Here is an 18,896-nt window from a genome sequence, read left to right as displayed (position 1 = left end):
AATAATGTGTTTCAACATAATCTTTAAATAATACATAATACATATGTTACACACACACACACACACACACACACACACACACACACACACACACACACACACACACGTTATATGTATAATTATATACGTCACAATAAATTTTAGAAAGTAAATTTAGAGAGTAGATAGATGGATTTTATTTCAGAAAAAAATGGATATAAGATAGAAAAAATACAAATAAAATATATATACAGGGTGTCTAAAAACTTTTCGCACTCCCGAAGTGTGAAGGTAGATTGGCTCAAATTAAGAAGGAAAGACTTCTACTGTTTTGCGATATTCACAATAATTAACGAAAAATTAATTAAAGAAGGTCGACCAATCTGCGTGAGTAGAAGCGCGCGGCGACGAGAGTCATCCCACTGTAACTTTATACTAAGCGCGCGGCAAAGCGGAGAGTGGGGAAGAAGTGGTGAGTCCGGGCCTCACTCATCACTCCCCACTCACCGCTTCGCCGCGCGCTTAGTAGTTTAAGGTTACAGTGGGACGACTCTCGTCGCCGCACGCTTTTACTCACGTAGATTGGTCGATCTTCTTTAATTAATTTTTCGTTAATTATTGTAAATATTGCAAAACAGTAAAGGTCCTTTCTTCTTAATTTATACATATATATATATATATATATATATATGTATATATACAGGATGGGTCATTTTAAACCGTTCACTCAAATATCTCCAAACCTGTAAGTTTTAGAAGAAAACTTTTTAGAAAAAAGGTGTTTGGTTCTAAGGGGGACAGAAGATAAGAATATTAGTTAGACCTTGGGTGGCATTGTTAAGGTCATATCAAGGTCACATTGAATTTTTTAAATTGAAACCCCTACTTTTTACTGCATATTCTTATAGCTTATCTCGAGAGCTTTCCAAAACACTATAATAAAGTATTTTTTCATTGAGTACTTTTCGAGTTATGAGGCTTAAAATAATATCTTAATTTTACATAAACCATAAAATATCTAGTAAAATATTCATTTTTTGATTATCTTAATACTTTTATATACAAAATAATGAGAGGAATCAATTGGTGTAAAGAAAACACACAGTTGTTTTTAAGAACAAATATGTAAATTGTTGTTAATTGCAAATTACATATTTTTTCTTCGAAACAATTATGTGTTTTCTTTACACCAATTGATTCCTCTTATTATTTTGTACATAAAAGTATTAAGGTGAGATAATCAAAAAATGAATATTTTACTAGATATTTTATGGTTTATGTAAAATTAAGATATTATTTTAAGCCTCATAACTCGAAAAGTACTCGATGAAAAAATATTTTATTATAGTGTTTTGAAAAGCTCTCGAGATAAGCTACAAGAATATGCAATAAAAAGTAGGCATTTCAATTTAAAAAATTCAATGTGACCTTGATATGACCTTAACAACGCCACCCAAGGTCTAACTAATATAATATTCCTATCTTCTGTCCCCCTCAGAACTAAACAACTTTTTTCTAAAAAGTTTTCTTCTAAAACTTAAAGATTTGGAAATATTTGAGTGGACGGATTAAAATGGCTCACCCTGTATACATATATATATATATATATATTTTTTTTTTATTTTTATAAACATTTGTTATATATTATATGTAGTTTCTTATTATTTTTCAGAATTTACGTGCCTACATTGTAATAAATAATACAATCATTTCGTTAGAACCTATAATATATTATAAGATCGAAAATCACCTTTACTGTGATTTTCAGAGATTAAACCTACTGATCGTTCCAACGAGAATTTTACACAATGTTACATAGTGTAATTTAGCGTGTCCTAACTGGAAAACGTTTACTATTTGCAAGCGATATATAGATCGATATCAGCAATATCTGAATATTAATAACACATTTCACGGATATCTTAGAGGCAAAATAGTGGAAAAATCTTCGCAGTCGAATTTCACAAGAAAAGAATTATTTTATATTTTTATTTTATATTTTTTATATCACATTGATGATAGAGAATTATATGCAAGAGTTGGACATTATATATATATATATATATATATATATATATATGTGTGTGTGTGTGTGTGTGTGTGTGTGTGTGTGTGTGTGTGTGTGTGTGTGTGTGTGTGTGTGTGTGTGTGTGTGTGTGTGTGTGTGTGTGTGTGTGTGTGTGTGTGTGTGTGTGTGTGTGTGTGTGTGTGTGTGTGTGTGTGTGTGTGTGTGTGTGTGTGTGTGTGTGTGTGTGTGTGTGTGTGTGTGTGTGTGTGTGTGTGTGTGTGTGTATACACACATCAAACTATTGTGTCACACTATTTTTCTCTGATTTGAGATTTTGAATATAGACATTATATTGAAAATATTGAATTATATATAGAGAAAATGTATGCAATCGAAGCTATTTTCTTTTTCTCAGGATCTCTTCTATAAATACTATAATACCGTTATATTCCTTTTTTTTATTATATGTAGAACAATCTTTACAATATTTTTAATAATTAAACAGAATCGGAATTTCTCTGTATTATATATATATATATAATTATAAACTGTATATTTTCCGTGGAGTTGCTTAAGCAATAGAAAAAAAGTGGCGTATCTTTTCGCGCGGTGTTCATCTCTCTATGCGTATAAACGTATTTAGTCAGCATTTACCGCGTGCGTCGTAGTTTTAATTCTCATTTATCTCGAAAAACTGTAGAAATAGTAGTAGCCGAACAGACATTGATTAAAAAAAAAAAAGAAACGACAGAGAGAAAGAAAGCTAAGGATGGAAGGAGAGGGGGATGAGAAAAAGATCCACCGATATCCAAATCGGTTCCTGCCTCGACGCTGCTTCACGGTGGCTAGGCAATAAAACGACTGAGAGAAAAAGAGAAAGAGAGCGATAAAGAGACGAAGGCACGATGCGCGCGAGAAGGACGCGGGTCGCGACAAAGCGAGCGGTGAACGAGAGGAGGACGGGAATAGGAGATGTCCGCACGTAGCCGCAAGTAGGGGCGCGCGTGAGCAGGCAAGCGAGCCTTCCGACCGATCCGCCGCCACGCCGTGTGCATCGCGCCGTGCCGTGCCACGCCGCGTTGTATCTTGCCACGCCACGTCGCGCCGCGCCACGCCGAGCAAGCGAGTCATCCGTTGTGCTCTGGTATCCCCCCACGCACGACCAACCACGACGCGAGCCATCTCTTCCTCCTTCTCCCGCCACCATCCTCACTGCCGACGCGCGCGACCTCGGCGCGCCAAGCTCGCCGCGTACAGCCGCTAGCAGTTAATGTTCACTGCCTCACAGTCCGCCACTATCGCTCGTTGCGCGAGCACACGTGGACAATTTCACAGTCAGATTGCATGCGTTGCGTGTGTCTCGTTATCGTTGACAGTGAGCGACCTTCCGTGCATAAGTCGACACGAAAGTGAATTACTTTGCATATTTTCGAATATTTGTGAGCTTGGCAATTCGCGAATTCGTAAGCAGAAATTCTTTATATTTTAAACCGTAGAATTGTTTTCCGGAGTAAGATTAGTGGATCACTATACTTGATTCTGATATCAATAGAGAAGCGTCATTCGACGCGTATGATTCAAAAATATCAGTATAAACAAAACGTTATTTTACTACTCGAATATTTGTGAATAAGTGCATTTTGATTGTTTATCGATTAATTCGGAGTGCACATCGTGAAAATTTTACGGAGCAAATAAGGAATTGGATAAAAATCAACGGCGAGCACGCGAGCCACCAACGGCTGATACGCTCGCGAGTGACAAGTGATTCGGCGACGCGTGGTTAACCACGTGGCGCGGTATGCGCATCAGTGTGTACAATTACCCGTGAGTAGTGTGAACTTTTGTGGAACTTTCCTTCTCTCTCTGGACGTATTTGGCGCGTCAAACAATCGTGCGTGCATACGACAAACAAGTGACACAGATCGTTGGTCTCCGTTGGTGTCGCGTTGCGAGTGAGTGCATTTTGTGATTTGATCGTCGCTAAGAGAACTCTGACGCATTGTCACGTGTTTGAATTCGTATTCCAAGATTCTTGGCTGACGCGCTACTTGATCTCTCGAGACACTCGAGAATATGGTACAACGGTGATTAGTTTGTAATATATCATCGCTAGTGCCAACAGCAGTCGCGAGGAAAGCAATAATCTGGTGGGTAGTCTGGTCTCGCTGTCGCAGGCCGCCGCGAGATGCTTAAAGCCTCAGTCGCCCAATCCGGCCAATCACGTAGGGTGCTGCTGCGATCAGAGCCAAGGGCCGTCGCGGCCTGTTAAAATGACCGCGCGTCTACACTCGCTGAGGCATCAGGAGAAGAAATCAGCCGGCAGCAACCACAGACAGCATCACCAACATCAACAGGCCGTGCATCAGGGTCCGAGCCCGGCACCGAGCCCCAGTCCCAGCCTCAGCCCGAGCCCGAAACACTCGGACGGACGAAGAGTAAGTAAAATATAGAATATTTTTTAGAAACAAATGCGAGAAATTTTTTGATTCGAAAAATTATTGCATGTGTGCAATTAAAAAATAAATTTTTTTAAATTAAAAATTTTTATCATATATTGTGTATATGTGTCTGCGAAACTTATGTAGAGGATTTTAAAATATGTCAAAGATTTATTATTAACTTTTTCAAAAATGTACAAAAATATTTAAAATAATAGGAATAAAGAGCGCGAATATGAAAATAATAATTCAATGACAGATTTTAAGAATACCTGATCAGTCGTATAGGAATGAGATCTCATCCCTCACGGCGCATGACCGCGTAATTCCAGATCGCGATTCACCCTACTTTCCAATTCTCTCTATCTCTCTCTTACGCGTTTAATTTTCGATCGTAAAACCGCTGGACACGAACCTGATACCAGACACGTACGTTGTTTACAACTTTTTATTATTCAATGTCTACGTGAAAACAGCTGATTAATTAGAATTGTGAAACTCCAAAAATATATAAAAAATTATATATATATATATATATATATATATATATATATATATAAATTTGCATTTAAATATAGATGATAATGTTAATTTCGAAAAAAAGTTTAGTATAATTCTTATTCAAAGATATTTGGAAACAGACTTTTACTTAATAGAAAATTAATTCGTGTATCTTTTCTTCATCTTTATTTAATATATTATATTTTTTTTATCAAGGTATATAAAATATTTTATTTATCTCCTTAAAAATATATATTAGACGAGTTAGACATATTTACATATTTACATTTATATACTATATTATAAATATACATGTACCTATTTTTACATACACACACATGTATATATATATATATAGGGTGTCCCAGACCACTCGTACACCCCTTTTAAAATGAAAATAAATGACTTTTATCAAAAATCGCGAACAATTTTTAAATAAATCGGCACTTTCAGAAAAAACGTTTGATACAAAAGTTTCTTATTTTTTCACGTACAATTCGAATCTGTAATAAAAAGTACCATGTTCCCCTACAAAAATTTAACTTGCGATCCGGATGGCGTATTTCCGGTCGGAATCAAAAGTTGAAAATATCACCATTTGATAGAGCGTACCCGATTTACTTAAAAATTGTTCGCGATTTTTGATAAAAGCCATTTATTTTCATTTTAAATGGGGTGTACGGGTGGTCTGGGATCCTGTATCTATATGTATATACACACACACACACACACACACACACACACACACACACACACACACACACACATATATATATATATATATATATGTACGTATGGGTAAATAAATTTATTAAATAGTATACATAAATATATAAATCTAATGTGAAAGATAAAATAGTGATAAGATAATGTACTTTTGTGACTAAGTTATTTGTATAAAGCATGTAATAATTTTAATACATCAATTCTCTCAAAATTGGTTCAAATCATTAATTTTATATTTTATATATATAAATATATTATTTTCTTTTTGTATAATATATTATTTTCTAAAATGTACTATTTTTTATATTTTAGATATTGTTATAAATATATATATTAATATATTATAATATATTAAATATTATAATATATTAACCTCCTATATGTGTGTTTATCTAATATAGATATGAAAATAGAAACTGAAAATAGAAAATAAAAACCATTTCAAAACGTATACAGTAAAATATTTTTGTATTTATTTTTTAAGATCGAATTATTTATATACGATATTAGTTATAAACAGTAATGTGTTGCACACATACACTTTGTATATAATTATGAATGTAAAAAAGAAGCAGATAATATTGCGATTTTGCTTTCCCATACAATTGCAGTGAGTAGCAGTTTTCAGCGTGACTCTAGGAAAAGTTGGCGACTAAAAAACTTGAATAAAAAAAGAGTACGAGCAGGTGTTGCGTTCGCAATACCTTCTCCCTTCTCTCTCTAATCGTCGCAAAGTGGGTCAGTCTCGCGACGGATTCCGCGAGATTCCAGAATTCAAAGTTGCGACCTTCGCTCGTTTTCGGATCGTAAAAAAATATAACCGCTCGACAAATAAAAAGAATATGGCTCATTACATGGATTTGCACGTTAAAATCGCGGTGAAAAGCAGAATAAGAAATAGTTATGTATTAAGCGTGTATGAGAAACGAAATATGATCATATGCAATTGAAGGATTTTTGTATACAAAAATTTTTGTATGTGATATTTAGTATACAAAAAAAGTGATAAATTTCTGATTGACATTGTTAAAATAATTTTGATCATATTGTTATCCAGGATGTCTATTGGAATGATGTGAAAATAAATGGAGAATCTGAAATTCTTAGAGAATTTTTTATATTTAAAAAAATCAGAAAATTCTCATGGAATTTTATTAAATTAGAGAGTTTTAGAAAAACGATTATCTCTTTGATAATTTTACCCTTATATTTTAAGCAATCAATAATCCATCGATTAGCCAAATTGTGGATTATTAAATATATAAATATATATATATATATATATATATATATATATTTAAAATATATTATAAATATATGTCCTTATTTATATAAATTCAATATTTTAATAGAATATACAGTACATTTTTTATTAGTACATACAATACATTTTTAGGGATGGAAAATTAAAAATGTTATGTAGGTGAGAAATGTTCATCTTACAAAAATTATTCAGTTTTTTTTTCGATATATTTTCAAATCTTTCTTTCTAGCACTCGAAATTTAAGTAGCTTCTTATTTTTCTTTCGTATGAATGAAGAGCATTAGAAAACGCACAATAAAAATATTTATTTTAGAAAATTGCATCTAGAAAATTCTCTTTATCTAGAATTTTAAACAAAAAAACTTGGAAGATTAGGGAAATATTCAGAAATTTTTTTACAAAATTTGTAAGTAGATATCCTGTTATCGCATTTATTCAGTAACATAATTTGGTGATTATAATACGCGGATAATTAGTTTTTTTCATATTTCAAGAGGATTTTAAAAAATGCTGACAATCAATCATTTTCTCGAATTCGTCATTGATGAGCAAATTGCTAATAATGAAACACATGACAAAAGCATTTCCTTATTTTTCTTCGTCATGCGCCAACACATGACAAATTGCAAGGGCACGAACGACGTATGTCAGAGCTTTGTATAATGTTAATTTGCGATAATTGAACACATTTACGGGCGATTATCGTACAGATTGTCTAAACGCTCATTCTTGTATGTGTTGCTATCATTGTATATATAATTCAAAGTGTAATTCAAGTTATCCAATTAATTCGACAGAAACGCGCAACCGCAAATGCGGCTTCTTCCTCCATGCTTTTTTAGTTTTTGTATACTTTTTTCAAACCTTTATATATTAAGAATAAATAAGAAAAAAGTAACATCATTAAGCGCAATTTGATTAATAAATAAAAATATTATAAAATATTATAATAAGAATATAGATAAAATATAATTTTTACACACACACACACACACACACACACACACATACATATATTGAAATTTATTCATTTAAATGTAAAAATAGAAACACAGAAAAAGAAGCATGCAGGCACAAAGGAGGAATCGCTCATTCCACGAAATACATATCGCGAGCGTAACGGAAGGCGTGGTTAATCGGCGGTGCATGCGTGCGTCAAGTGCTGGCCTTTTACGGTGATCCGCATCGCATGAGAATACACGCGCTCGAGCGATGCGTTAGGAAAGTTTCCTTAACGGACGAAGGGCGCTAACTTTGTGTATTCGTCTTTATTAGCGAAATGGATTCACAGCCGGGAAGACACGCGCCAAATATTGCCCTACCTTAATAGCGCGAAAATTTTAGATAAAAAAAGAAAGAAGTATATAAAAAAGAAAAAAAAAGGAATATGTTGTAGTCAATAAATTTTGAATGAACGAATTTAAATGAAATTGAAGTTATATTTAAATATAATTATATTTAGTTATATTTAGAAATATTATAGAAAATAAAATATAATTAAGAAAGATAAATAATAACAACTAAAAAATATAAACAATTTCATCAGTTTAAAATCATATAATTAAATTATATTTTTAAAAGTATTAATTGAGGTTTAGAGCAAAATGTGCATGATTTTCGCATGCCTAATCATCAGCATCTCTTCTCTATCTCTTTAAAGTGCCAAATAAGAAATCCTTATCGCATTTACATCGTCGAATTATCGTTGAGGGATCGGCGCGATAAATGAGGGAATTCTTGGATACATTAGATTGCGTAGAAGTCTCGTGGGATTTCGAAATGGTAGATGGAGAAAACACGACGAACATAGGAGGGGAAAACACAACGGACATTGGTCATCGCTGTCACCGTTGGATGACGATGTAATTGACGGTTCTTAACGGATTGTCGTTTATATTCAGTTTATTTACCTGTCGCTTGTTGCTCACGCATTTTATTCGATTTATCATAAGCGAAACGAAGGCATACTTTGTTCCTGACAATTCACAAGCCAAATGATAATGAAATAAGCGAATAGCACGTATATAATATCAAAGAGAGTAAGGATCAAAATATCGAATTTTTTGTCTATCAAAAAATAATAAATTTGATATTAAATTAAATAATAATTTTATTGCCCCTTTACAAATCAATCTGAAATCTTATCTTTAATAGGAAAGAAGAATATAATAAAATTGCAAAATAATTAATTTTTTAATTATGAGTAAATGTCAGCTTCAAAATTTTCACGATTGATACAAATTCTTAAATGTGATACTTAAAAAAAGATTGTTTAAAAAGTTTCTTCTAGACAACAAAAATAATTTAATAAATTTGTATATTTAACTAAAGAAATTAAAGTTTCTGCAGATTGTAGCTCCAATACATAGAAAGCTGACATGATCGAGTACAGTCAGATCGCTGTTAAAAAACAACAATCTTAAAAATTCCGGCTGTTCGTGAAGTTTGTAGGAAAAAGGATGACTCATAATGCCGTATCGTACGTGACGCGCTAAAAAGAACGGTAAGCGACGAGATTTATCGCGCGTAACACGCTAATCGATGACACCGTCAAAGTCATAGCAATGCATAGCTATCTTCCTGCGTACGCGACTATTTTCCACATCATACCGAGTAAAAGAATATTCACGACGATTTAAAATTTGTTATTTCGAGTGTGACGAATGTTATCTTTCGATATCTATCGGAAAAATGTTGCAATTTGGTCTCTCGTGGGTAAACTGAAAAGTGAGTTGAATGCAGATCGTGCATGAATAAATATTTGTTAATTTTAAAATTAATTTTAAAATATATAATAAGATAGTACAAAAAAATAAAACTCAATCTTATTAAAGTAAAGATTTTTTTTATTAAAATATAGCGAAAACGAAAGCGTTCTTATCTTTTTCTATCCCTTTCTAGCGTTTTCTTTTAATTCGTATAATCGTTCCAATTATTAATATGTTTCACTAATCAATTCTTTATTAACAAATGTTTAACATTTCTATCATTAATTTTCTCAGTAAAATTTCATTTTAGAATAAATACATTAATAAACTAAAATCTCGATGATGACGACGCTTCATCAAATGTCAACTTTTAATCGACAAATAAAGTCAAAATAAAAGAAAAGAAGGTTCCCGATTTAACCTAATTTCATCTTTCGAGTCTCAATAGAGCGAAATTTAAACATCTCTGTTATGAAATTCTTCCCACAGAGCACGTGGTACGAAGCCCGCACGCGAGAGTCCATCGCCGATAGACGCGCATCTAATTTTTTCCCTCCTCTCTTTTACTCGTCCTTCTTCCTCTTTCGTTCCTCTTGTAATAATAGAAGGACACAAGAGTGCCACGGCAGTCAGCGATGACACGCGCGTATATAAATATGTACGCACACACGTCCACACGAGTATTGCGGCGCGCTCGTTTGTTTACTTGTCGCGGCGCTCCTGTGTGAATGCATCGCGCCGGCTTCATCTCATTTTCTCTCCAACCATCCTTCTCCTCTTCAGCTTATCTTCATCGCACTCATGCGTCTGCGGTCACCGGCTCACTCCACACATCTCCGTTACCTGTTATCTTTTTCGACCGTCGTGGTCTTCTCTCCTCCTCTCGTTTTAGAATTGACTTTATTCGTCGCTCTATATCTTCTTATCTTTCCGCGCTACTCTTCCTCTTTCATTCTCCTTTCATCCTCTCTTTCGCTTTCTCATTCTTTCGTTTTTCAGATCTATATAATTCCACATCTGCTCTCATCGTTCGGTATTATATATCCATAAGACGCTAATTTCATCTTTCATAATATCTACCATCTCCTTATTCGAATGCGATTCTGCAAATCCATCTCACCTTTTATGTCGGTTTCTCTCCCTTCAAACAATTTTTATTCTAGTTCTATCGTATATATTTAGAAGTCCTTTCTTTCGATAGAAATGCTTTTGTGCAGGTTCGATCCTGCATGCTAATTTATTGACATGTTTTTTATGTTTATCTTTCTTTGCAGTAATTCTTTATTTCTTTTTCTTTCAAACTACAAATCTGTTTTCGTTTTTTTTCCACATATATTATTAACATTAATTCTTTTTTCTCTTCTTTGCTCATTAATTATTTCACTTTTATTTTCGAAACGAGCGTTTATTCACTCATTTCATTTGTCACGCATAGTTTTTTTATCTTTTATTTGTTTTTTTCATGAACACGTGAACACATGATAAATACAAGTAATATAGAAAATGTTCACTTTATGGATATTCAATTAATACATGTATATAGTATAAAGGAGTTCACAACACTGCTTAATCATAAAACCTTTCAAAAAATTTGAAATTTTCAGAAATTCTTTAATAGTCAATTAATATATTTCTTTAGCGAAATTACCTCATAACACATATATCGCGAAGATATATGAAAAATAAATCTGCCTTTTATGTGCATTTTTGAAACACCCGTTGTGTGCGTTTTCGCGTACTGACTATGCCATCCATTTAAAGTCTAGTCCACTTTATATCCGGTTCTGTCTTCGCTCGTCTGCGACTATCTCATATCTCTCTGTCAGAGCTTCTACGATTTCTCCCTTTCTTGCATCCGCCCCCGAGTAGTCGCGAAACGACATTGGCATTTCATGATTAGCGAATCAAAAGCTACCAAAAAGTAAAGCATTTGCCAGAACGTAGAGATATTCGCAAGAGAAATCGCGTACTTTCCATAACTAGGAAAATTTTGATATTTTACATTTGACGAACGAAATGTGAAATACCATTGGTTACAGCGTCAGAAACCTCTATCAAATGAACAGAAGGAAGCAAAAGTAAAAAATAATACTAAAAGTTCTTGGAAAAACGGAAATATCTGTTATAAAGTAAAAGACGAGAAGCCAGTCTTGTCTAACTCGGACCTCGTCCAAATCTAAACCTAATCCGGCCTATCTTCAATTTGAGTCAGTAATATCTTTAATAATACTCTAGATGACCTAAGTTATACATGAATTTGATTTTAATAGAGAGGAAGGGAATCTATTTCTCTTTTTAATTATCGGAAATAACAATTGCTTAATTCAGAATGTGAACATTGCTATATCTTAATTTTAAAATGCGAGTTATTAACAGTTTTATATATATAAAAGGTTTGCGCGTCTTTCAGGCTAACAAACCACTAATGGAAAAACGACGGCGAGCAAGAATCAACCAATCCTTAGCGGCGTTGAAGGCGCTCATTCTCGATAGCGCCCGCCTGGAAAATACAAAACATAGCAAGCTCGAGAAAGCCGATATTTTGGAGCTTACAGTCAGGCATTTGCAGCGACAGAGATCGCTCGCTCAGCCCGGCCTGTCCAGGTACAAAGCAGGGTATCAGGACTGCTCAAGAGAGGTGAGAACACATCTTTATATAGAAATACAGTATATTTTTATAATTATTATTTTTTATAATCTTTTAACACTACTTACTTAATAAATATAAATTTTGTATTTTTTGCGGAGATTGCACAAACAATCGTGAAAATTTTAATCTAACAATATAGAAAAACTACTTTAGAAACTTATACTTTTCGCAATGTGTAGAGAGCTATTTTTAAAAAATTCTCGAAAATCACGATCTTTTCGAGAACAAGATGAAATCTAAGATAATTTCGATGTGGAAAAATATGCAACTTTTTATATTTTCACCATCATATACTCGATACACCAATAAGATGACACGAAAAAAGAACGGCAGGAGAGAAGAGAAGGTCGTGGAAAAAAGTCAAATTCCAGTGCGTCCGGAAAGTGTGTAATCGGAGATCTTGGCGAAACTGGTTCGTGTTACACGCGAAAAGAGGTATGGAGAAAGAGATGGATTCTATCCGGTGGAAGAAGGATCCATCGAAACCACTCCGTCTCCGTCTTTCTTCACCTTTCTGTTCCTTCTCCTTGGATGACGAGAGATATCTAACGTATCGGATTGTCGTCGGAAAGTCTCGCGTGACTGTGAAGTTCGTACATCTACTGCTTGTTCATTAAGAGATGTCCGGTCACAAAGCGAAAGAAAACTCGTTGAAAGCGGACACCCTGTAAATGTCGTCACGCTGAATTTGCCGAATAAGCTCTAAGTCAGATCTGGTTGCTGGAGAAAAGGCTTTTAGTTTTTGTTTCTGCGCGTAAAAATTTAACGCAGAGTAGTTGAAATTTTGGCAAAAGCGCAATTGATCTGTCTGCATATATACTAAACGATATATATATGTATTGAGTATGAAGCACACATTGGCATTGCGAGCATTCGCTATACTAGAGAGAGAGAGAGAGAGGGGGGGAGGGAGAGATAAAGATTTATAAATATAGGGAGAATTAAAGATTTATAAATATAATAAATTGTAATTTTTTTTATATAAAGCAATAACTTTTTTTAAATCGCGTATATACTTTTTTAATTATATTATATCCACAGACATAATATATTTATAGACCGAGTGTTAAAAAGTAGGAGTTGAGATATACATAAAAAAGGACATAGATTACATTTACACCCTTAATCGGATTTAATAAAATCTGTAGTTCTAAGATTTGCCAATCACAATCAACCCAGTCTTCAGAGGAATGGCTGTGATTGGCCAGTTTGAAAAGTATAGATGTTATTAAATCCGATTAAATGTGACGTACAAACGTAGTCACATTCTGTTCCATGCACATACATCTATATTATAACTAGACTGCTAGGTAGGTCTTTATACAGGGTGTCCCGAAACTAACGCTTGATATTTTAAAAGCAGATTCTCTGGGCAATTTAAAAACGATTTTTCCTCAGCGAAAATGTCAAGGGAGATCATTATTTTTTGCATATTCCCAATTTTTGTCATCATGTATCTTTCTAACTAAGCCTTAAATTAAAATTCTATTAAAGTAAACTCTACCTAAAATTAACCAAAGAATGTGACTTTATTAATATTTTATTCCCATAAGCCTTAGTTTGCGAAAAACCCTTTATTTTCAATCGTTTATAACTCGAAAACTATTAGTGCCGCGACATTTTCGCTGAGGAAAAATCGTTTTTAAATTGGCCAGAGAATCTGCCTTTAAAATATCAAGCGTTAGTTTCGGGACATCCTGTATAGTTACTAGATTTTGTGTACTCGAAACTTATGCACTTGTATACGCTTAGGTGGCAAGCATAATAATCGAATGGAATAAAAGAATAGTTAAATTTTATAGTGTTCCTTGAATCTTATGAGTAACACTAAATAAGTATATATTTGTAAATCTACACACAGAAAAGTGATTAAATGTATACGTACAATATACGAACTGGAATGGTTTTATATAAAAATATTCATTTAAAAAAACATTAATAATAACAAAGTGTGAAAAGTTGTAGCAGTATTTATAGCAAAAGAAATGTAATTATCATCTTTCTTTGTAAATATATTTTTCTTCTTTCTCATATTATTTTCAATTGAATATCTGAAATAAAATTAATGAATTGTGTCTGTACATGTAAAAATCTTGAAATGTGTAAAAATGTAAGAATATATACACACACACACACACACACACACACACACACACACACACACACACACACATATATATATATATATATATATATATACAGGGTGTAACTGAAAAAGCGCCCACAGAGTAAATAGCGTTATTCCTGATTAAAAATTAAGTCGAAAAGTCCTGAACCATTTTCTTCTATAATGCTTAATAAAGCGGTAATTATTGAGTAAAGTTGCGTCAATAAGCACCGACCTTTAGCCTCCTTGTCGAAATTTTCTTTAAGGAAACACTTTTAACGGAAGAAATATGATTTTTAATACAAAATAAAGTTTTGCGCATTATTACGACACATAAGAATATTGCACGATAACGGCATGACATAGCGCCGTAGCGCCGGCTCACGCACATTACAAGGCGCGCGGCTCACTAACGTGCGCCCGTCTAAAGGTTGGTGCTTATTGGCGCAACTTTACTCAATAATTACCGTTTTATTAAACATAGAAAAAAATGGTTCAAGACTTTTCGACTCCATTTTTAATCAGGAATAATACTATTTGCTCCGTGGACGCTTTTTCAGTTACACCCTGTATATACATATACATACATATATATATATATATATATATATATATATATATATATATATATATATACATACATATATGTACACAAGTAAATATTTCATTAATACTTATTGCAAATTTAACTTCCCGTACAGATTGGACTTCTAGAATATATCTCATTTATACATATATCATTTATACATACATATATGTATGTGTTTCACATATTTATATAATTGTATAACATTGTGGAGCACATTTATTCAAAGATTTACTATTTTTTCTAAGTTACTTTCTAATTTACTTTTCACTTATATTTTTTATCATATAATAATATATAAAATATAAGATAGATATATGTTACTTTTTTTAAAACAAAGAACGAAACTATTTTCACCGAGCCAATTTCGATACTATATAAAAATGATCTTATATAATCACGTATGATATTTTATTTCTTCACAACAAGAATAAGAATTATTATTAACTAAATATTGTATACTAATATGAGTTATATAAAATTGTTGTAGTATATATCTTCTAATTCTTGATTTAAAAACAAAATAATATAACATATTTTAATACAATTTTACATATAGAATAATCTGTTTAATATTTATTCACATTTATGTGCATGCGTGCATGCGTATAGTGTGTGTATGTGTGCAATTTGTACAAATTACACATTATGTATTGGGCCATGTATAAAATAAAGATTGGCAGTTTAGTATCTTATAGATGTCTATAATTCCGTGCTCCTTGCACTCTCTCTTGCTTATGCGTAACGAGACAGAACGCTATGAATAAAGTGAGTTCTTTTCTACACGTGCATTGCTACCTTTATTTTAAAAGTAAACGGCTTAGTTTACATATACTATGTCTATATTTATGTCGTATAGTTCTTTAAGCGATTAAAGTCTTTCTATTAATTAGAACATTTTCTTCAATTTTTTTTTGAATATACATATTTTATAAACTGTCTTTTTGATAAATTGTAATCTGTTTTGATATATTTATGATAGTTATTTTTTTGATAGCACATTGAAAATGTTATTATTGAATATAGTGCTATAAATTTTTATGAGTTAATAAAAGAAAAATAAGAGAAAAGCCACAGTTAATAGCAAAATTATAAAGACATATAGGATGTAATATATAGAGAATACAATTTATAATTTATTTTTTTTTTAAATAAAATAAAATGTATACTGTAATTATATATGATATTTTAAAAATAGCTATCGCTTTATGCAGAAAAATATAATATTAATTTATTAATTCAGAAGATTCATACCCTCCTCTTTTTTATATATTCATTTAACTAATACTTTGTGTTTTACATTCAAATGTATCTTTCGTACCTTTAATTGTGTAATTACATCATCGCGATAATTCAATCCATAAGTATTCTTGTTGTTTCCAGAAAATTTCGCTACTTACGATGAATTTTTTTTCTGAGTATTCACACATTCTCATCAATGATATGCGATATGCCGCTATAGCGCCTGGTATTTCCTGTCATATATCTTCATCGACGTGGTATGCTACAGAACTCGATTCGACGATTGTCGACTCGCTCGTTTCGATAAAGCGCACTTGTCACAGCATAAAGCATGCGATCGCGCGCGCACGCTATACCTCTGTTGCCTTATCGGAGCATTCACTGATAAAGTCGCTCGACTTCTCGATGTTCTACAATATCGCCGCTCGAAAAATGTGACCGTAAAGTTAGTGGCTCGTGATTTCGCGCCAAAATAAATGTATGCTATGTCATAGAAAAAAAAAATAAAATAGAAAAATAAAAAAAAATAATAAAATAGGAAAAAAATAGGAAATTTATATTTCTATTATTATATAAATATTTTATTTCTATTATTATATAAATTATTATATATATTAGAATTTTTATTATTGTTACAGGATAGAAATTGCGATACATGTTTATTGTTAGAGAATTCGAACTGTGATACATATTTATTATAAATTATATATTCAGCAAATATTTAGTATTTCGTCTTATATTAAAATTTGATAGAGCTATTAATTACATACAATTTATTTTTATGCATTTATATAATATTATTTTTTATTATATAAACGTTGTATGTGTAGACACATATATGAGAATTAATTGAAAAGTTTTAAAATCAACTGTATTGCGTATGTCCTTCCTTCCTCTTCCTATGCATACCTGCGCAGCATAGTGATGATATTCGTCGAGGCCAAGGTCTTTCACACACACACATATAAATGTAATCATTAAATTCTCATGGTTTGTAATTCGATATGTACTTTATGACGGCGCGAAGAGATATATCTTCAACCGCATGTCAAAGATATGCTATCAGAATTCCACGTCAAGCTTGGAAGAAGTGTCATTCAGAAACTATTGACAATTTGGAATATTGGGGAATATGATAATGAGAATAACAACAGTTTTTTTTCAGAAAACTTAAAAGAAAACAAATATTTTCTATGCTTGCAATAAAATGGAACAAGTTGAAGCATTGGCAACAGAATATCTTTTTTACTTTGAGTAATTGGAAATAATTTTCCAATCTGAAATAATATTTGCAGGAAAAAAGAATCTGTTTTTGATAAAGAAGTAGGAAAAGCTACTATGTGTTTTTTCAAAGAAAAATAATATATCGCAAGATTTATTATTATACATCCTTCTAGTAATAGTTCTTAAAAAACCATAAATTGTGAAAAAAAGTTTTTTCAAATCATCAAGTTTGAAAAATAGAACATAAAATTTTGAATTTTTTCGGTCAGTATATTGAAAGAAATTATATCGTTAAATATACAAAATTCACAGGATTAATGTGTCAAAAATTATGCTTTTTTACTGTGTTTCCTTAATTTTATTGAAACATTTTTTTACCTATTATTAATGAACATATAAAAATTTTTGCAGATTAACTGAAAAAATAAATTAATGTGAAAAATATATGTATTTCTTGATTTTCTTTTTTAGAAAATAAAATTATAATTTATTTTAGTGTTTTTTAATCCTAATGAAAAAGACTTCTTGAATATATTTATATATGTGTTTTTCAAATTAAATATTTTTATATGAGAAATACATTCAAATTAAAAAAATGTATATTGATAAATGTATATTATAAAACACAATACTTGACAATTAATATTTATTTTTATACATAAGTTGCTTCGTAAAATAAGAAAGAGAAAATAAGTAACATTTATTTTCAGAATGCATTATTAGTTGGTCATTTTTTGGATATAAGATTGTAAATTTACGTAAAATTTCAAAACATATATATATATATATATATATATATATATATATACATATATATACACAGGGCGTCGCAAACCACCCGTATCAGCCGAATATCTCAAAAACTGAGCGCGGCAGACAAAAATATTTCAGACAAAAGTTGTAAGGTTTCAAGTAACGCATTACATGGCGATATCAGTATGACCTTGAAGAGTGTTGTTTCTGAGAAAAAATATGTAATTTGCAATTAAGAATTACATATTTTTTCTCATAAACAACTATGTGTTTTCTTTACACCAATCGATTCCTCTCATTATTTTGTACATAAAAGTATTGAGGTAAGATAATCGAAAAATGAATATCTTGCTAGATATTTTATGGTTTATGTAAAATTAAGAAATGATTTCAAGCCTCATAACTCGAAAAGTACTTAAGAGAAAAATATTTTATTATAGTGCTTTGGAAAGCTCTCGAGATAAGCTACAAGAATATGCAATAAAAAATTGGGGTTTCCATTTACAGAATTCAAGGTGACCTTTACGTGATCTTGACAACACTCTTCAAGGTCATACTGATATCGCCATGTAATGCGTTACTTGAAACCTTACAACTTTTGTCTGAAATATTTTTGTTTGCCGCGCTCAGTTTTTGAGATATTCGGCTGATACGAGTGGTCTGCGACACCCTGTATATATATATATATATATATATATATATATATA

At 31.9% G+C, this 18,896-nt stretch overlaps 1 protein-coding gene across 2 annotated transcripts in view; it reads left to right on the top strand.

Moving 5' to 3' along the window:
- The first annotated feature begins 3,063 nt into the window (after positions 1-3,063).
- Positions 3,064-18,896, top strand: part of Sidpn (bHLH protein similar to Deadpan) — a 35,226-nt gene continuing 19,393 nt past the window's right edge. The window contains exons 1-2 of one of the 2 annotated variants that reach the window (XM_083100488.1): positions 3,072-4,425; positions 12,038-12,265. In XM_083100488.1, the coding sequence (XP_082956614.1) occupies positions 4,261-4,425; positions 12,038-12,265 (393 nt within the window). In that variant the 5' untranslated portion in view covers positions 3,072-4,260. Of the gene's footprint in view, positions 4,426-12,037; positions 12,266-18,896 lie in introns of both variants that reach the window. The other variant, XM_083100489.1, reaches the window with a different exon arrangement.

The sequence above is a fragment of the Camponotus vicinus genome, unplaced genomic scaffold (genome assembly GCF_025532165.1).
Source record: "Camponotus vicinus isolate PSW18456_S1 unplaced genomic scaffold, iyCamVici1.0 SCAF_5, whole genome shotgun sequence".
Classification (NCBI taxonomy): domain Eukaryota; kingdom Metazoa; phylum Arthropoda; class Insecta; order Hymenoptera; family Formicidae; genus Camponotus; species Camponotus vicinus.
This window is presented reverse-complemented; position numbering and strand designations above follow the sequence as displayed.